At 41.7% G+C, this 17,761-nt stretch overlaps 1 protein-coding gene across 5 annotated transcripts in view; it reads right to left on the minus strand.

The window, feature by feature from the left end:
* Positions 1-17,761, minus strand: part of rbm26 (RNA binding motif protein 26) — a 123,144-nt gene that overhangs the window by 49,723 nt on the left and 55,660 nt on the right. For 4 of the 5 annotated variants that reach the window (XM_072476208.1, XM_072476209.1, XM_072476212.1 and 1 more), the window contains 2 exons: positions 10,644-10,785; positions 6,922-7,081 (listed from right to left, as the gene is read on the minus strand). In XM_072476208.1, the coding sequence (XP_072332309.1) occupies positions 6,922-7,081; positions 10,644-10,785 (302 nt within the window). The remainder of the gene's footprint in view (positions 1-6,921; positions 7,082-10,643; positions 10,786-17,761) is intronic. The other variant, XM_072476210.1, reaches the window with a different exon arrangement.

Genomic DNA, 17,761 nt, shown 5'->3' on the forward strand with positions numbered 1-17,761 from the left:
TCACAATTTTAAGAGATACGGGAGCTAGTCAATCTTTAATGGTAAGAGATGAGGAGTGTAGGCTGGGAAGAATGTTGCCAGAAAAGGTGATAATATGTGGAATTCAGGGTGAGAGGAGTAGCGTTCCATTATACAAGGTAAGGTTGGAAAGTCCAGTGAAGAGTGGTGAAGTGGTAGTAGGAGTAATAGAGAAACTATCTTGTCCAGGAATACAGTTCATCTTGGGTAATGATATAGCTGGATCGCAGGTGGGAGTGATGCCTACTGTGGTTGATAAGTCAGTGGAAAAATCAGACAACCGAAGCGTTGAAGAACGAATATCCTGGGGATTTTTCCAGATTGTGTGGTAACAAGGTCGCAAAGTCACAGGTTAAGACAAGAGGAATCAAAGAGTGAAGATGAAGTTGAAATGCAATTATCAGAAACGATTTTTGATCAGACGGTTAACAAAAAACAAGAACAGGTGGAGGATGAGGCGGATATTTCTAGTTCAGGGAAATTGGCAGTGTTACAACAGAAAGATATAGAAATAAAACGTATCAGAAAGCATACACGGAAGAGGAATCTGCGTGTATACCACAGTGTTATTACCGTAAAAGTGATGTCTTGATGAGAAAATGGAGACCTTTACATATGCAGGCGGATGAAAAGTGGGCAGAAGTTCATCAAGTAGTATTGCCGGTAGGTTACAGAAAGGAGGTGTTGCGAGTTGCACATGAGGTACCAATGGGAGGTCATTGGGGAATAAGGAAAACTCAAGCTAAAATCCAGAAACATTTTTATTGGCCTGGACTACATAAAGATGTAGTTAAATTTTGTCAATCATGTCACACATGTCAAGTAATAGGGAAACCTCAAGCAGTGATAAAACCAGCGCCCTTAATACCCATTCCAGCATTTGAGGAACCTTTTCCAAGGGTCCTAATTGATTGCTAAGGCTGCTCCCTAAAACAAAAATTGGGAATCAATATCTGTTGACTATAATGGATGTGTCGACTAGGTTTCCAGGGGCCATTCCAGTAGGTAATATCACAGCTAGAAAGATTGTGGAGGAGTTACTTAAATTCTTTCCTAGATATGGACTACCCACAGAAATACAATCGGATCAAGGATCAAATTTTACCTCAAGGTTATTCAAAGAAATTATGGATAGCTTCGGAATAAAACAATTTAAATCAACTGCGTACCATCCAGAATGGCAGGGAGCGTTAGAAAGGTGGCACCAGACATTAAAGACAATGTTGAGGGCGCATTGTCAAGATTATCCAGAGGATTGGGATACAGGAATTCCATTCATACTGTTTGCAATTAGGGATGCACCTAGTGAGTCAACCAGATTTCGTCCTTTTGAACTAATTTTTGGTCAGGAGGTAAGAGGACCATTTAAATTGATTAAGGAAAAATTGGTGAGTGAGAAATCGGAAATTACATTATTGGATTACGTGACATATTTTAGGGTACGATTAAATAGAGCAGGTGAATTGGCGAGCCAGCATTTAAAAGGTGCACAAAATGTGATGAAACGGGTAGCGGATAAGAAATCCAAAGTTCGTAGTTTTGCCAGTGGAGATAAAGTTTGAGTGTTGTTACCAGTGGTAGGTGAACCTTTAAAAGCTAGGTTTTGTAGACTCATCAGACTGAAAGAAAATTAAGTGAGGTGAATTATGTGGTACAAACACCACATAGAAGGAAGACTCACCAAGTGTGTCATGTGAATATGCTTAAAAGGTACTTTGAAAGGGAAGGAGAGAAAAAGGAGGATGTTAATGATTAATGATTATAACTCAAAGTGACGAACCAAATCCAGATGACTGTGAATTTGACATACCGCAAACTAAATTGGAATCGAGGATGTTCTTAAAAATTGGGATAAATAGTTGAGTTACCTTCCAGAAGAAAAACGAACTGACCTGAAAGAGTTATTGATATCACGTGGGCAAGTTTGTAGAGATAAATTGGGAAGCACTAAAATGGCTATACATGATGTGGATGTGAGAAATGCTGTTCCAATCAAACAACATCCATATAGACTTAACCCTTTAAAATTGGCACAGGTTAACAAAGATTGAGAGTAAGCTTAAAAATGGCATAATTGAAGTGGGTTGCAGCCAATGGAGCTCACCCATAGTGATGGTACCTAAACCAGACGGTACCCAACGGCTGTGTGTGGCCTATAGAAAGGTTGATTCAGTTAAAAGAACGGACTCTTATCCTATCTCACGTTTGGAGGATTGCATTGAGAAAGTGGGACAATCAGCTTTTATTTCCAAACTGGATTTACTTAAGGTTACTGGTAGGTATCTTTATCCAAAAGGGCGAAGGAGATTTCAGCTTTTGTGACTCCAGATGGTATATACCAATTCAAAGTTATGCCATTTGGCATGAAAAACGCCCCAGCCACATTTCAACAGTTAACTAAACAAATTTGTTTCAGGATTACCCAATTGTGCGGTATACATCGACGATCTGGTAATTTTCAGCCAGACATGGAAAGAACATTTAAAACATCTGATGGAGTTATTTGACCGACTTCAAGAGACGGGGTTGGTGATAAACCTAGCCAAACGTGAATTTGGAAAAGCCCAAGTCACTTTCCTTGGAGTTTCCAATACTCTCGACATGATGGGAAATAATGCGATTTCTTGGCATGAGTGGATTTGATTGAACATTTGTGCAAAGGTTTTGTGGCGTGGTTGCTCCACTGATGGACCTGCTGAAGAAACGTCGAATATTTAAGTGGACAGCGGACTTTCAACAGGAATTTGACTGCCTGAAAGCTGTGATAACCAATGCTCCCGTGTTGGAGAATTACAAGGGACTCTGTGATCAGATTGAACTAAAGTATCTGGCTTTAAAGAGAATGCCGAGGCATAGAGCAATGGACGGATAGTGCAGACCTTCTTGTTCAAAGAGACTGTCAATTGAGAAGGATTTCAGTTGGAGGAAGAACACAAATGGGCTATATTATTATATCTGCGTGTTTTTTAAAAAAACAAAAATGTATATTAACTGTGTGCATTTCTTAAAGGATAGTGAAAAGGCGAAAAATGAAACCATCTTGAAGTTGATGGGTTTTTTTCTTGGGGGGGGGTGTCATGATAAGAGTACCTTTAAGAAATGGGTGTTTATAAATGGGCGTGTATATAAATCTGTAGTGAGAGTACCTTTAAGAAATGAGTGTTTACTATTGCAGTGATGTCAGAGAGTGGGTGGAGCTGGGCTGTGTCAGCTTTTTACTTTCGTTTTTGAGCAGGCTGCAGGATGTTTTATAGTTTCGTTTTCAGTGTTGGAGCTGAAGCCAGACCAAGCAGGTGTACTGCTGTTCTCTCTGCCATCAAAAGACTATCGCTTGATCATTTGGTGAATTCAGAATTATAAATGTTTTCAGTAGTGATTTTAACCTGATGTGCTTCTGATGGTTTTTAAAAAAAAGTTGTATGGATATTTGAAAGGAAAGCTTAAAGGTTGACTTAGTGTTGTAGCCTTTGGGGGTTGTATTTGAATTAATGGTTGCTAAGATGGTCACTGTATGTTTTAAAAAGGTTAACTTGAGTTCATAGAACAAACATTGTTTTGCTTTAAAAAATACTTTTCCATTTCTGCTGTACCAATACTGTAGAGTGAGCCGTATGCTCCCCATACCACAATCTAGTAAAAGTTGTGGGTCAGGTGAACTCCATGATACACTTTGGGGTTCTCTAAACCCTGGCACATAACACTATAGTGGCACCTGCTGGCAGCAGAAAACAAGTTTTTCAGCCAAAATAATCCATACAGTTTATATGACATATTCATAAACATTTTTCCAGAATTAAAGACAAAATAAAATTATGCCAAGTTAACAAAAGCTAGACTTCAGAAATGTTCCAAAGGTTAGGCAGCAAAGAATGGGAAAATAATGTTATGTTGAATATCTTGGGTCTTTAGAAGATTATTGAAAAGCTGCACGTTTTTTTTCTCTTCCCTTCTGTATGGTTTGTACAAATTCTCTTGCATCAACTGTAATATTTTCACGAATAAAACAGCAACTTTAAAAGTTAGCATTCCTGACTGCAGATAGTTATTTCCGTGCAAACTGACCACACATTATGTCCGTAACAACCAGTAGCACCCTGGAATAAGGACTATTGCGGTGTAAAATGCAACCTTACCGCAAACAATGTCAAGAGAAGCACGCAACTTATACCATTCGGTGAAGGGGAATATGCACCACAAAGTAATTTTAAGATTCCTTTGTGTTTTAAAAGGCGGAATGAACATGACAAAGAAAACAAAATCAGAAGCTCACAAGCAGACAGTATTTTCCACTTTACACTCATCACTTTAAATACACTTTGGGAATTGGGATTGATTTTTACTTCCATAATGCCAGAATTCACTTGCGAGTCCATATTTCCGTCAGGTTTGTTGCATTCACTGATATGAAACCATTGTTAATTATTTTATGTTTTGAAGCCTACTGTGAAATCTGGGGTAGGACCCTGTTACATATTAAGTATGATGCAATTGTGACATAACAGCAAAGTGTACATATATCTCTTCAAAAAATAATAATAATAATTGTAACTTCATGATAAACCATGCACAAATAGAATAGTCAAGCATAATTCAAAATGATCCACGAATAAATCAACAGCTGGAATGGGTTGTCAGGAGAGCCATCTAGGTAAGGACACTAGCTTTGTTTAAAAACATACTCATGTAATGCAGTCCTTGGATTCATAAAGTGAAAGCAGGAGTTGAAATGCCCCCAAATACCTTCTTTATATAAAGCCATCTGCATTTCTCAGAGCAAAGTGCGTTTAAGTGACACGGTTCAAAATCATTAAACACTGAAATCACTGGCAAATTAAAACACAACTCTAAAAGTATAGAATAGGCATCAAGAATGTTTGCAGAGAAACTCGGTTTGCAGGTATTTTTGATAAACTGTGATCTGACAGCTGTTCCATCAGTTTTGGGTGATTCGGGTGGTGAATGATTTGTAAGCTTATGTCATGTGAGAGTACCTTTGTAGCCATGTAAAATGGCTAACTCCCGATTAGAATGGCCAAACCCCGATTTAAAATGGCGAACGGAAGAGGCTGATGGGAAAATCAGCCAACAGGACTCAAACAGACAGCTGCAGGTAAAACAGTGTATTCGCCTCTGGGGAAGCCAGACCGAATCGATACCTGCAGCCATCACCATAACAACACCCCAGCCATCTGCATATTAATCAGCAATCCCCGGGAACAATTGATACACAATAGACACACAAAGCCAACCTAGACCTTTCGGCGCCAGCAGGAGCTGACACAAAGAGAGGTAAACGACCACCCCTCGATCAAGGAATCGCTCCAGCATTGGAGAATATCGAACCAAGTGATTGGGACCAAGTCCAATCACTTGGAACCAGGTACAAGGTCCGCCCCGAGAGGCGGGAAGCCCGTGGGGACTATAAGAATAGGGGCCAAGTTCAAATCGACCCTTCTTTTCCTCTCCGCACCCTTCAAGACCCTTCTGCAAGAGAACGTAAGTTTTACTCCAACGATCGCTACCAGATAGGCACTCCTGACTATCGACCTGTACCAGCTTTTGAATCCCTCAGGCTCAGAACCCATTCGAAAGGCCATTTGTTTCCCTGACCTGGTGGGCCATTTCCAAAGTTAAGTATTGGCCTGTTAGTTGTAGGAAGTAGCTTAGAAGTAGAATTAATGTACAAGTATTGATTACTGTATATAATAAATGTGCGTTGATTTAACTCTTACTAAGCGGTGTGTTGGATTATTGATCATTACTCAGACTTGAACCACGTGGCGGTATCAGAAAGATACCTGGCGACTCAAGAGCAAAGGTGACAGAATTAGAGCAATTAAACTAAGGCTAAAACGAGCAACACCTTTAAGAAATGGGTGTGCATATAAATATCTGTAGTGAGTACCTTTAAGAAATGGATGTTTACTACTGCAGTGATGTCAGAGAGTGGGTGGAGCTGGGCTGGCTGTCAGCCTTTTACTTTTGTTTTAGGCTGTTTGCTGCAGGGTGTGTTTTAGTTTAGTTTTCAGTGTTGGAGCTGAAGCCACACCAACCAGGTGTACTGCTGTTCTCTCTGCCATCAAAATACTATCTCTTGATCATTTGGTCAATTCAGAATTATAAATGTTCTCAGTAGTGAATGTAAACCTAATGTGCTTCTGTTTAAAGGTTTAAGTCTTCTGGATGTTGTTTGGTAAGTTATTCAGCATTACTTAGTGTTGTAGTCTTTGGGGGTTGTATTTGAATTAATGGTTGCTAAGATGGTCACTGTATGTTTTAAAAAGGTTAACTTGAGTTCATAGAATAAACATTGTTTTGCTTTAAAAAAAATACTTTTTCATTTCTGCTGTACCACACCTGTAGAGTGGGCTGTGTGCTCCCCATACCACAATCTATTAAAAGTTGTGGGTCAGGTAAACTCCATGATACACTTTGGGGTTCTCTAAACCCTGGCCCATAACACTTAGTCATTTCTATAAAGGGAGACAGCTAATTCAAGCAATTTTATAGGCCAGTTAGTTTAAACTCAAACCCTAGCATAGGAATTAAGAATCTTAATTTCCCCCAAGAATAAAATTACAACAGAGATAAAAAGAAAATAGAGAGCCAACACAAAATGGACAATAGCGCTAATTAAACCTCAGCTTTGAGGAATGGTGGAAAAACTGCAGTGGATATAGAGCAAATGGACTTGAGGGATGACTCTGACAAAGTACCACATAGGAGATTTTCAGAGGGGAAAGAAAAGGTATGGAAATGGGGAAAGATTGGCAAGCCAAATTAAAAGTGAGTTAGAGGGGGGAAACATGAGGAATTTTTACATAATAATTGTCTCCTGCTCTCAGGACTAGACTTGGCTGTGAAACCCTTTAGAATTGTTCTTCCCCTCTCCCAAATTCCCACCTGTAAATTCACGATTGTTCCAAATTTGCTGAAGTGCTCATTGAGCTTGCTGATGTTATTTAATTCCTGTGGAACCCTCCGGAGCTCAAGCTTGGTATTTTCAATCCCATACTGTGGTTTCTTTTGAAATCCTTGATTGTTTGCTTTGTTGAAATTTGACCTGTTGAAATAACAGATCACATTAATCTATGTACTTATTAAAATGTTAACCACATAAAACTATTGCCTGCACATTTTATATACATTTTGACTGAAGAAAAGCTAGCCATATGTTGATTAATATCCCATGTTTATGGTCGTTAGATACGTTGCTTATTTAGATATCCAGTCCCATTTGAAGCAAAGTACATTGCTAGGGCTACCAATGTGGAATCGGTTCTCCAAACAGTCAGATCTTTGTAGTAGCATTCCTTTTATATAGAACCAGTGACTATTTAAATTTATAAATAATTGTGTCTGAAAAGTTGAAAGAAATGCATTCCACTGCTGCCGCACATTAAGGAATCCACTCCAACAAAGCCTTCAGTTTGAGGACCAGGTTTGGTCCAAAATCAATTGTAAAATTCCTCCAATTTATAAACTTATTTCTCAGACTACCGCACAAGCCTTTTAAAAGCGAGACAGGCGTTATCCATCGTTCATTCTGAAAAACACATACTTTGGAAAGAACTGTAAACCATAAAAATAAAAGCCACCATATAATTCAGTTACAAATGGTTGCAAACTCATGGCCTGGTGTTTCTAAGGACCACATCTTTTAAAACAAGGCACATTAAACTGGTGGCAAATGTGAAAGTGGAAGTCATGACAATTTTTTCAGTGAAATCCTATTGAAATTGGAATGAATAGCATCCCGGCACAGTTCTACATTTACACTCCTTGGCTTTCCTATTAATCCAAAATGAGGACACGAGGCACAGCTCCCAGTCCAAAACAGTATTTGCTGGAACATCAAAACTGAAAACACAATGCCCCATCTTCCTACAAACTGGAGGGTTTGGAATCATTTAGAATCACCTAGCCACAGTTTTTGAATTTAGCTCATCTTTCATAACTCTTTCCTGCTATTTTTGTTCAGTTTTGGTTCTATTCTATACAGTGGCACACATTCCTTCACTTTTTCTTCTGGTAGATAGAGGTTATTTCTGCTGGCTGTGGAATCTAGAACATGGGGGCACAGATCCAGGATACGGTATTGATAATTTTGGATTGAGACGAGGAAAAATGTTTTTCATTCTAAAAAGTGTGGTGAATCTTTGTAATTGTTTAGCCCACAGATGCTCCATCGTTGACTGTATTTAGATTGGGATAGACAGACTTTTAGTCTCAGGAAATCAAGCGATTTCGGTGAACAGGCAGGATAATGGAGGTGAAGCCAAAGGCCTGCTATGATTGTATTGAATGGCAGAACAGATTCAATGGACCAGATGGTCTACTCCTACTCCAAACTCTTGTTCAGTACCTTTTCTTCTCCTCTCAACAATTTTCTCTCCTGACTTCTCATGAAGGTGGAGACTCCTTGATGGGGATTAATTTAATGGAAACTCGCCACCCTCACAATACCCATATGGGCATCATTCATTTAGGAGCTGCCAAAAAGAAATGATTGGCAGGAAGACAATGCAACTCCATAGACATCACTGCAGTGCCAAAACTACCTTTTCACTTGGTGGAGGATTCAAACTCTGCTCCAGGCAGGAGAGAGGATTGGTTAGAGAACTAGAAGTAGATAGTAGTCATAAATGGGTCATTTTGAGTTTAGCAAGATGTAACAGGCAGTGTACCACAGGAGTCAGTGCTGGGGCCTCCACTATTTACAATGACTTGGACAAGCAGACCCAGCACACCGTAGTTAAATTTGCCAATGACACCAAGGTAGGTAGGAAACTAAGTTGTCAAGAAGTGGTACAGTCTACAAGTGGTACAGTCTACAAAGTGATACAGATAGGTTAAGTGAGGGGGCAAAAAATTGACAGATGGAGTATAATGTAGGAAAATGTGACCTTGTACACTTTGTCAGGAAGAATAGAAAACCAGTATATTATTTAAATAGAGCGAGATTGCAGATGTCCGTGGTAGAGGGATCTTGGTGTCCAAATACATGAAGCACAAAAAGTTAACATGTAGATACAACACGTGACTAGGAAGGCAAACGGAATGTTGGTGCTTGTTGCAAGGGAAATGGAATATAAAAGTAGGGGAGTTTTACTACACAGTTGTACAACATGTTGGTGAGCCCACATTTGGAGTAGTGTGTGCAGTTTTGGTCTCCTTATTTGAAATAGGGTATCATTGTGTTAGAAGCAGTTCAGAGAAGGTTCACTTGACTCATTCCTGGGATGAAGGGCTTATTCTATGAAGAAAAGTTAAACATTTTGAGCTTATGTTTACTGGAGCTTAGAGGAAAGACAGGTGATCTTATTGAAATATACAATCCTGAGGGTACTTGACATGGTGGGTATTGGGAGGATGTTTTCTCTTATAGGGAAGACTAGAAGTAGGAGACAGTTTAAGAGTAAGTGGTTTTCCTTTTAAGTCAGAAAGAGGAGAATACTTTTCCCCCCTGAAGAGGATCGTAGGTCTGTGGAATTCTTTGCCCCAGAATGCAGTCAGAGCTGGACCACTGAACTTATTCAAAGCTAATAAACAAAGGAATCGAGGGTTATGAAGGGCACACAGAAAGGTGGAGTTGAGACTAAAACCAGATCAACCATGATCTTATCAAATGGTGGAACAGGCTTGAAGGGTCAAACGGCCTACTCCTGCTCCCAAATCCAAGTTCCCAGTACTGGTGAATTGAAAGCAGGGTTTCAGCCATGACTCTGTATCCAATGGGATACACGACGAGAAGGTGTTGATGTGAGTGCACCCTGCCCTCTAAGATTGCAAGGGTGTGGAAACACGTAATCCGCTTGGTCAGCTAACATAAAAAGATGGTTTACAACCATGGAAGGAGCTTTCTCAATCTATTAAAACTGTTAAACCGCCCACAAATCCTCCCATTACTTCACATTATTCTCCATGGGATATGGAAAAGCAGCTGCAGTACTCAATCCACATTTGCAAAGTTCCAGAAGTGGTCAGTGGACAGTATACAATTATGTGAACGTTGACTAATATTCCCCAGCATACATCAGGATGTCTGAACCATAGCAAGCTCACTGCAATCAAGTGGGACCAACTAATTCAACAGAGACCAGGGATCACACCGAGGACCTGGCTGTTTTTTGTGGCTCAGCTGTTGTGCAAAACCACTAAACCATGAAGAGAAAATGATCAAATTTTCAATCCTTTTTTTGATACAAAGCACATCTCAGTCATGTGCCATCCCTTGACATAAATTATTTGATACGGAAACATAGCGAAGTTGAACTTCAGCCAACAAATATAGGAATCAACAATAAAGGCATTGAGGCTAGCAACTGAAACTTATTAAAATATTAATGGTTCCAAAACCTACGATCTTAAATAAGGTGTTGCTAAATATATGGAACTGTTGGCAACAATGGGAGAAAAAAAATAACTATGGAATGGAGGAATTCATAAAGTGCCGATTATACAAAAAAATTGATGCGCCATATTCTTAAAGGTCACCAAATATTTATTTCATTGGTGTACCACTGATGAAATGTTACTTTGCCACCCCAAATTTACGGAACTCTTACTGAAAAGGTCAGTGACAATAAGTTTACAGGGTTCATTTGCAATGCTAAGGAAATTACTTGTCAAACCAGAATTTCTTTGCAGACACTCCTTCAGCAGTCGCAGCAGCACCTATCGTACGTTTCCGGGACTCAGAATCGACCACTATTCTCATGTTGTTGTTGCAAGCCGGCTTTTCTGTTTTCACAGTTATATTTACAGCTAGAATGTGAACAGATGGAATATAGCAATTTTCAAGACCAGAACATACTTCAATGAAAACCTATTGCCAGCTGCTCTCTTTCATGAATCATATATCAAACTATATGGGAGGCAATCATTAAAGATGAAAACTTGCATTTATCCAGTATCTTTAAATACAGAAGAAAATATTTCAGAGCTTCAGTGATGCGCAATCAGACAAAATTGATACTGAAGTAGGTTAATTAAGCAACTGAGGAAAACATATTTGGTGGAAATCTATAAAAATAAAATTTCAGAATTGAGATCATGGCCAACATGATCGGGTAAAGAGTGGGGAAAACTGAAGAGGCCAAAGTTGGAAGAATGCAGAGTTCTCAAAGAGATTTACAGAGCTGGAGGGGTTATCAACTTAAGGAGGGACAAGGCCATGATGGGATTTGTACACAAGAATAAGAATTTATATTGGAGACAATGGGGGAGCCAAATTAAATGCTGAAGCACAGAAGTGATGGGAAAACAAAATTTGCTTCAGGTTAGAATACAGGCAGATTTTAAGCACCACCTTATGGAGAAGATGGAAGGTCAAATAGAATGTCATGGTTAGGGTCAGTGTTAAACAGATAAAGTGGCCAGCATACTGAATTTGGAATGGGCAAAAACCACAGGTTCAGGCCGTGATCTTCCCAAAAGGGAACAAAGTCCCCTCGGAAGCACATTTAGCTGCATGTTTCCCAGCACTCTCAGTGCCGAGAAACACAAGGCTATTCAACGTGCCTCGCTTTGAATAAGGGGCCTGAACAGGGAATGCGTGGCCGAGGCCATACATAGACCCGTTTTTCATAATGGGGAGCACTGCATGCCAGACTGGCACTGCCAGGGTACACAGGTGGCACCAGCAGTGCCAGTGCACCACCCTGCCCAAAGGGCATGCAGTTGAGGACCTCCAATCCCGTTGGGGATCCCCACGAGTGCTGTTCCATCTGGTCCCAGTTTGTGGGGGCCAGTACCAAACAGCGCTTGCCCGTGGAGAAGGGATTGAATCCCAGAGCCTCAGGAATCTGCACATTAGAAGGCTTACTGCCTCGCTCTAATATGCAGATTTGTTAAAAGGTAGTGGACGGGATTCCCCAGGCAATGTCTCACGACATTGCGTCAAATCTCGTGAGGCGTTGCAAGCCAGGCAAATCACGGGAGCGGGGTGTCCCGATTTTCACCGGCCACGCTGCGGTTAGCTGCTATTCTGGAGCAGAGTGGCCAGAGGATCGCGCCCTCAGTCTTCTGAGACATAATTAGAGTAAACCCAAGCCAAGTTAGGACTGGAAGTTGGATAAGTGGGATCAAAGCACGAGCGGTGAAGGGGTCAAGTTGGACATTTAGAGCTGGGAGTTGTCAATGAACATGTGCAGTCCAAATCCATGTATTTGGATATTCTTGAATAGGAAAGGGACCACAGTTAAAATTTGTCTCCAGAGATGACACTGCATGAATGAGAAGAAATTATTGTTTGATATATTTCGACTACAATTTGACAAATATGAGCAAAGTCAATGAAGACAGTTTCACCTTGCTGGAAGATGCAGCAACAAAATTCAAGTACTTGAGAGAAAAGGCAGGTTGGAGAAGGCAGGGTAATTTGCAAGGGGTAATGAGGTCAACGGTAATTTGGTTGCGAATGAATGCAACAACAATGGATCTGAAAAGGGAAGACAGCATCGAAGGCAAGGGAACCATTTGCAATAAATTAGAGACAGGAAGAGAATTTGGTAATCAACAGTTTCATGGGAATGGATGAAAGAGAATAGGAGGAGTCTCATGGATAGGCTCAGCTCAGAGATGACTTATGGGGAAATAGGAAATAAGTGAGGGAAATACGAGAGTTCATGATTAGTGCAATGGGCAAACAGAAGGGAGCATGATGCAGGTGATAGTTAAACTGATGGTCTTGGGAACATACAGCATAAAAGCAAGCAAGTTATGGTGAACCCTAATGAAACACTGGTTCAACACAAGTATTGTGCTGGTTCTGAACACCACATTTCAGTAAGAATTCAAAGGAGAAGGTGCAAGAAGGTTTTCCAAGAACAATTTTGGGTATGAGGGACTTTGGTTATGAAGACAGATTGCAGAAGCTGGGGTTGTCCGCCTTGGAGAAGGTTGAGAGCAGATTTGATAAGCGGGGCTTAAAGGGGTCTGGACAGAGTAAATTGGGAGAAGCCATTCTCATTGCAGAAGAATCAAAGACCACAGTTCACTGATTTCAAGTGAATAGCAAAAAACAAAGCAGAGGTGGCATGAGGACTAGTAGTTAGGATCTGGAATGCACTACCTGACAGTGTGATGGGGCAAATTCAATCAGGCTTTTAGAAGAGAATTATCTAAATTTTTTGAAGAAGTATTTGCTGGGATACAGGGAAAGGCAAGAAAGAGGGGCTAGATGAGTTGCCTGCACAGAGAACTGGCATGGATGCAATGAGCCAAATGGCCTCCAGCACTGTACCGATTCTATGATTTGATGAAAAGAGACCAAGCGCTTCACAGTTGTTCTTCATGCGCAGGGATGGCACGGTAGCACAGTGGTTAGCACTGTTGCTCCACAGTGCCAGGGACCCGGGTTCAATTCTCAGCTTGGTCTGTGCGGAGTCTGCATGTTCTCCCAGTGTCTGCATAGGTTTCCTCCCAAACTCCCGAAAGACGCGCTTGTCAGGTGAATTGGACATTCTGAATTCTCCCGAACAGGAGACTAGGGGATTTTCACAGTAACTTCATTGCAGTGCCTGCCTGTGACACAAATAAAGATTTTAAGATTGAGGGAGCAGGTTTGCAGCGTTCATGGAGATGGTTGACACAAAAAGAATCCAGCAGGGATATTTCATCCCAGGATGATCCTAGAATCATGGGAGATTTTGCAAAAGGAGAAGACCACCAAGAAGAGCTTTATGTGGCCTAGCAGGATTTGGCTGCAAAAGGCCAAATCAATTGTGCATTAAGCCCATATCACTTAGATTTGAGGGAACAGAGACAGGGGTCTACATTCAGGGGAACAGCCAAGTGGGGAAGTTCAAGAGTTTTACTGCACGGACTAAGGCAGAGGTAAGGAAACTATTGAGCAGATACTTGTACAGTAAATAGAGGACTAAAGGCTGGCAGTTGGGAATTTGAAAAGTTCAGCTGCAAGTGAAACCTGGTCGACTCTCCCATGTGAACCCCCCCACATACACAGAAACGACCCCCCCCCCAATGTACACACACAACCGCCCCCCCCCCCACGTACACACACTACCCACCCCCCCCCCCCCACGCACACACGTGCGCGCACCCCTCCCACAACACACCACGTGCACGCATCCCCCCAACCCCCATTAGAACGCGTGTGCACACCGCACACAGCATTAAGTGGAAGACGTCGAGGGAGAGGTTATGGGAAGACAATAGGGAGATAAAATGCAGAGAGCACATTGTGGCTGCCATCACAAAAGGGTGCGTAGTTTGTTAGCGCGGTGGCTGTGTTCGGAGAGGAGAGAGAACAATGCAGCAAGTAACTCAGGTGGGGTATCAAGAGTGAAGCCAGTAGAGAGTGAGGCAAGGGCTTGGGTAAAACAAAATGAGGTACGTGAGCATAGAGGAATTGGGGATTGGGGAAAAGACACCAAGGTGTGATTGATGGTAAGAAAATGACCACTTCAGCAGAGCAGTTAGCAAAAAACACAGAGGCTTCACCCAGGTGTCTCCAACCGTAAGCCAAACTTCAGTAAACACCATAATGTTAATCATTTATAAGGTCATGGATCACAGTTCTTAAAATACTATTTATTCTTGGGGATACTTAGTGGGAGAAATAGTAGTCACATAAACATATAGTAAGAAGTTTTACAACACCAGGTTAAAGTCCAACAGGTTTGTTTCGAATCACTAGCTTTCGGATCACTGCTCCTTCCTCAGGTGAATGAAGAGGCGGAGCAACTGGAGAGAGGGATAATCAGAGGTTAAAGAGGTGTGAATTGTCTCAAGCCAGGACAGTTGATAGGATTTCACAAGCCCAGGTCAGATAGTGGGGGGGTGACTGTAATGCGACATGAATCCAAGGTTTTGGTTGAGACTGTATTCATGTGTACGGAACTTGGCTATAAGTTTCTGCTTGGCGATTCTGCGTTGCCGCACGTCCTGAAGGCCGCCTACAGGACGCGCGACAACGCAGAATCGCCTAGCAGAAACTTAGAGCCAAGTTCCGCACACGAGTACAGCCTCAACCGGAACCTTGGATTCATGTTGCATTACATTCACCCCCCACCATCTGGCCTGGGCTTGCAAAATCCTATCAACTGTCCTGGCTTGAAGCAATTCACACCTCTTTAACCTCTGATTATCCCTCTCTCCAGTTGCTCCGTCTGGACCTGTAGACTCAATTACCTGCAAAGACTTGCATTCAAAGTATCGTATTGCATCTTTGACTCGATCTATATATATATATGTTTCTGGAACCCACCTCTTCATTCACCTGAGGAAGAAGCAGTGCTCCGAAAGCTAGTGATTTGAAAGAAACCTAGAAAATAAGAACATAAGAACTAGGAGCAGGAGTAGGCCATCTGTGGGCAGCACGGTAGCATTGTGAATAGCACAATTGCTTCACAGCTCCAGGGTCCCAGGATCGATTCTGGCTTGGGTCACTGTCTGTGCGGAGTCTGCACATCCTCCCAGTGTGTGCGTGGGTTCTCTCCGGGTGCTCCGGTTTCCTCCCCCAGTCCAAAGATGTGCAGGTTAGGTGGATTGGCCATGATAAATTGCCCTTAGTGTCCAAAATTGCCCTTAGTGTTGGTTGGGGTTACTGGGTTATGGGGATAGGGTGGTGTTGACCTTGGTTAGGGTGCTCTTTCCAAGAGCCGGTGCAGACTCGATGGGCCGAATGGCCTCCTTCTGCACTGTAAATTCTATGATAATCTGGCCCCTGAAGCCTGCTCCGCCATTCAATGAGATCATGGCTGATCTTTTGTGGACTCAGCTCCACTTTCCAGCCCGAACACCATAACCCTTAATTCTTCAAAAAACTATCTATCTTTATCTTAAAAACATTTAATGAAGGAGCCTCTACTGCTTCACTGGGCAAGGAAATCCATACATTCACAACCCTTTGGGTGAAGGAGTTCCTCCTAAACTCAGTCCTAAATCTACGTCCCCTTATTTTGAGGCTATGCCCCTTGTTCTGCTTTCACCCGCTAGTGGAAACCTGCCCGCATCTATCCTATCTAATCCCTTCATAATTTTATATGTTTCTATAAGATTCCCCCTCATCCTTCTAAATTCCAACGAGTACAGTCCCAGTCTACTCAACCTCTCCTCGTAATCCAACCCCTTCAGCTCTGGGATTAACCTAGTGAATCTCCTCTGCACACCCTCCAGTGCCAGTATGCCCTTTCTCAAGTAAGGAGACCAAAACTGAACACAATACTCCAGGTGTGGCCTCACTAACACCTTATACAATTGCAGCATAACCTCCCTAGTCTTAAACTCCATCCCTCTAGCAATGAAGGACAAAATTCCATTTGCCTTCTTAATCACCTGTAAACCAACTTTTTTGTGACTCATGCACAACACATCCAGGTCTCTCTGCACAGCAGCATGTTTTAATATTTTATCATTTAAATAATAATCCCTTTTGCTGTTATTTCTACCAAAGTGGATAACCTCACATTTGTCAACATTGTATTCCATCTGCCAAACCCTAGCCCATTCACTTAGCCTATCCAAATCCCTCTGCAGGCTTCCAGTATCCTCTGCACTTTTTGCTTTACCACTTATCTTAGTGTCGTCTGCAAACCTGGACACCTTGCCCTTGGTCCCCAACTCCAAATCATCTATGTAAACTGTGAACAGTTGTGGGCCCAACACTGATCCCAGAGAGACACCACTAGCTACTGATTGCCAACCAGAGAAACACCCATTAATCCTCACTCTTTGCTTTCTATTCATTAACCAATCCTCTATCCATGCTACTACTTTGCCCTTAATGCCATGCATCTTTATCTTATGCAGCAACCTTGTGTGGCACCTTGTCAAAGGCTTTCTGGAAATCCAGATATACCACATCCATTGGTTCCCCGTTATCTACCGCACTGGTAATGTCCTCAAAAAATTCCACTAAATTAGTTAGGCACAACCTGCCCTTTATGAACCCATGCTGCGCCTGACCAATGGGACAATTTCATCCAGGTGCCTCGCTATTTCTTCCTTCATGATAGATTCCAGCATCTTCCCTACTACCGAAGTTAAGCTCACTGGCCTATAATTACCCGCTTTCTGCCTACCTCCTTTTTTTTTTTTAAACAGTGGTGTCACGTTTGCTAATTTCCAATCCACCGGGACCACCCCAGAGTCCAGTGAATTTTGGTAAATTATCACTAGTGCATTTGCAATTTCACTAGCCATCTCTTTTAACGCTCTGGGATGCATTCCATCAGGGCCAGGAGACTTGTCTACCTTTAGCCCCATTAGCTTGCCCATCACTACCTCCTTAGTGATAACAATCCTCTCAAGGTCCTCACCTGTCAGAGCCTCATTTCTATCAGTCACTGGCATGTTATTTGTGTCTTTCACTGTGAAGACCGACCCCAAAAACCTGTTCAGTTCCTCAGCCATTTCATCTCCCATTATTAAATTTTCCTTCTCATCGTCGAAAGGACCAATATTTACCTTAACCACTCTTTTTTTGTTTTATATATTTGTAGAAACTTTTACTATCTGTTTTTATATTCGAGCAAGTTTACTCTCATATGGTCCTGTTGGACTTTAACCTGGTGTTGCAAAACTTCTTACTATGCTCACCTCAGTCCAATGCCGGCATCTCTACAACATAAAAATATGAAGCTGAAGTGGCTCAGAATTATCCAAAACTCCACAACTCAACAATTAATGATTCCTAACCAGAGGAAAACCTTTCCTCCGTTTAACTCATTAAATGCTTCAAAATTTTAAAAACCTCAATTAACCCTCTGCTTGCTAG

This window comes from Scyliorhinus torazame, chromosome 15 (genome assembly GCF_047496885.1).
Source record: "Scyliorhinus torazame isolate Kashiwa2021f chromosome 15, sScyTor2.1, whole genome shotgun sequence".
Classification (NCBI taxonomy): domain Eukaryota; kingdom Metazoa; phylum Chordata; class Chondrichthyes; order Carcharhiniformes; family Scyliorhinidae; genus Scyliorhinus; species Scyliorhinus torazame.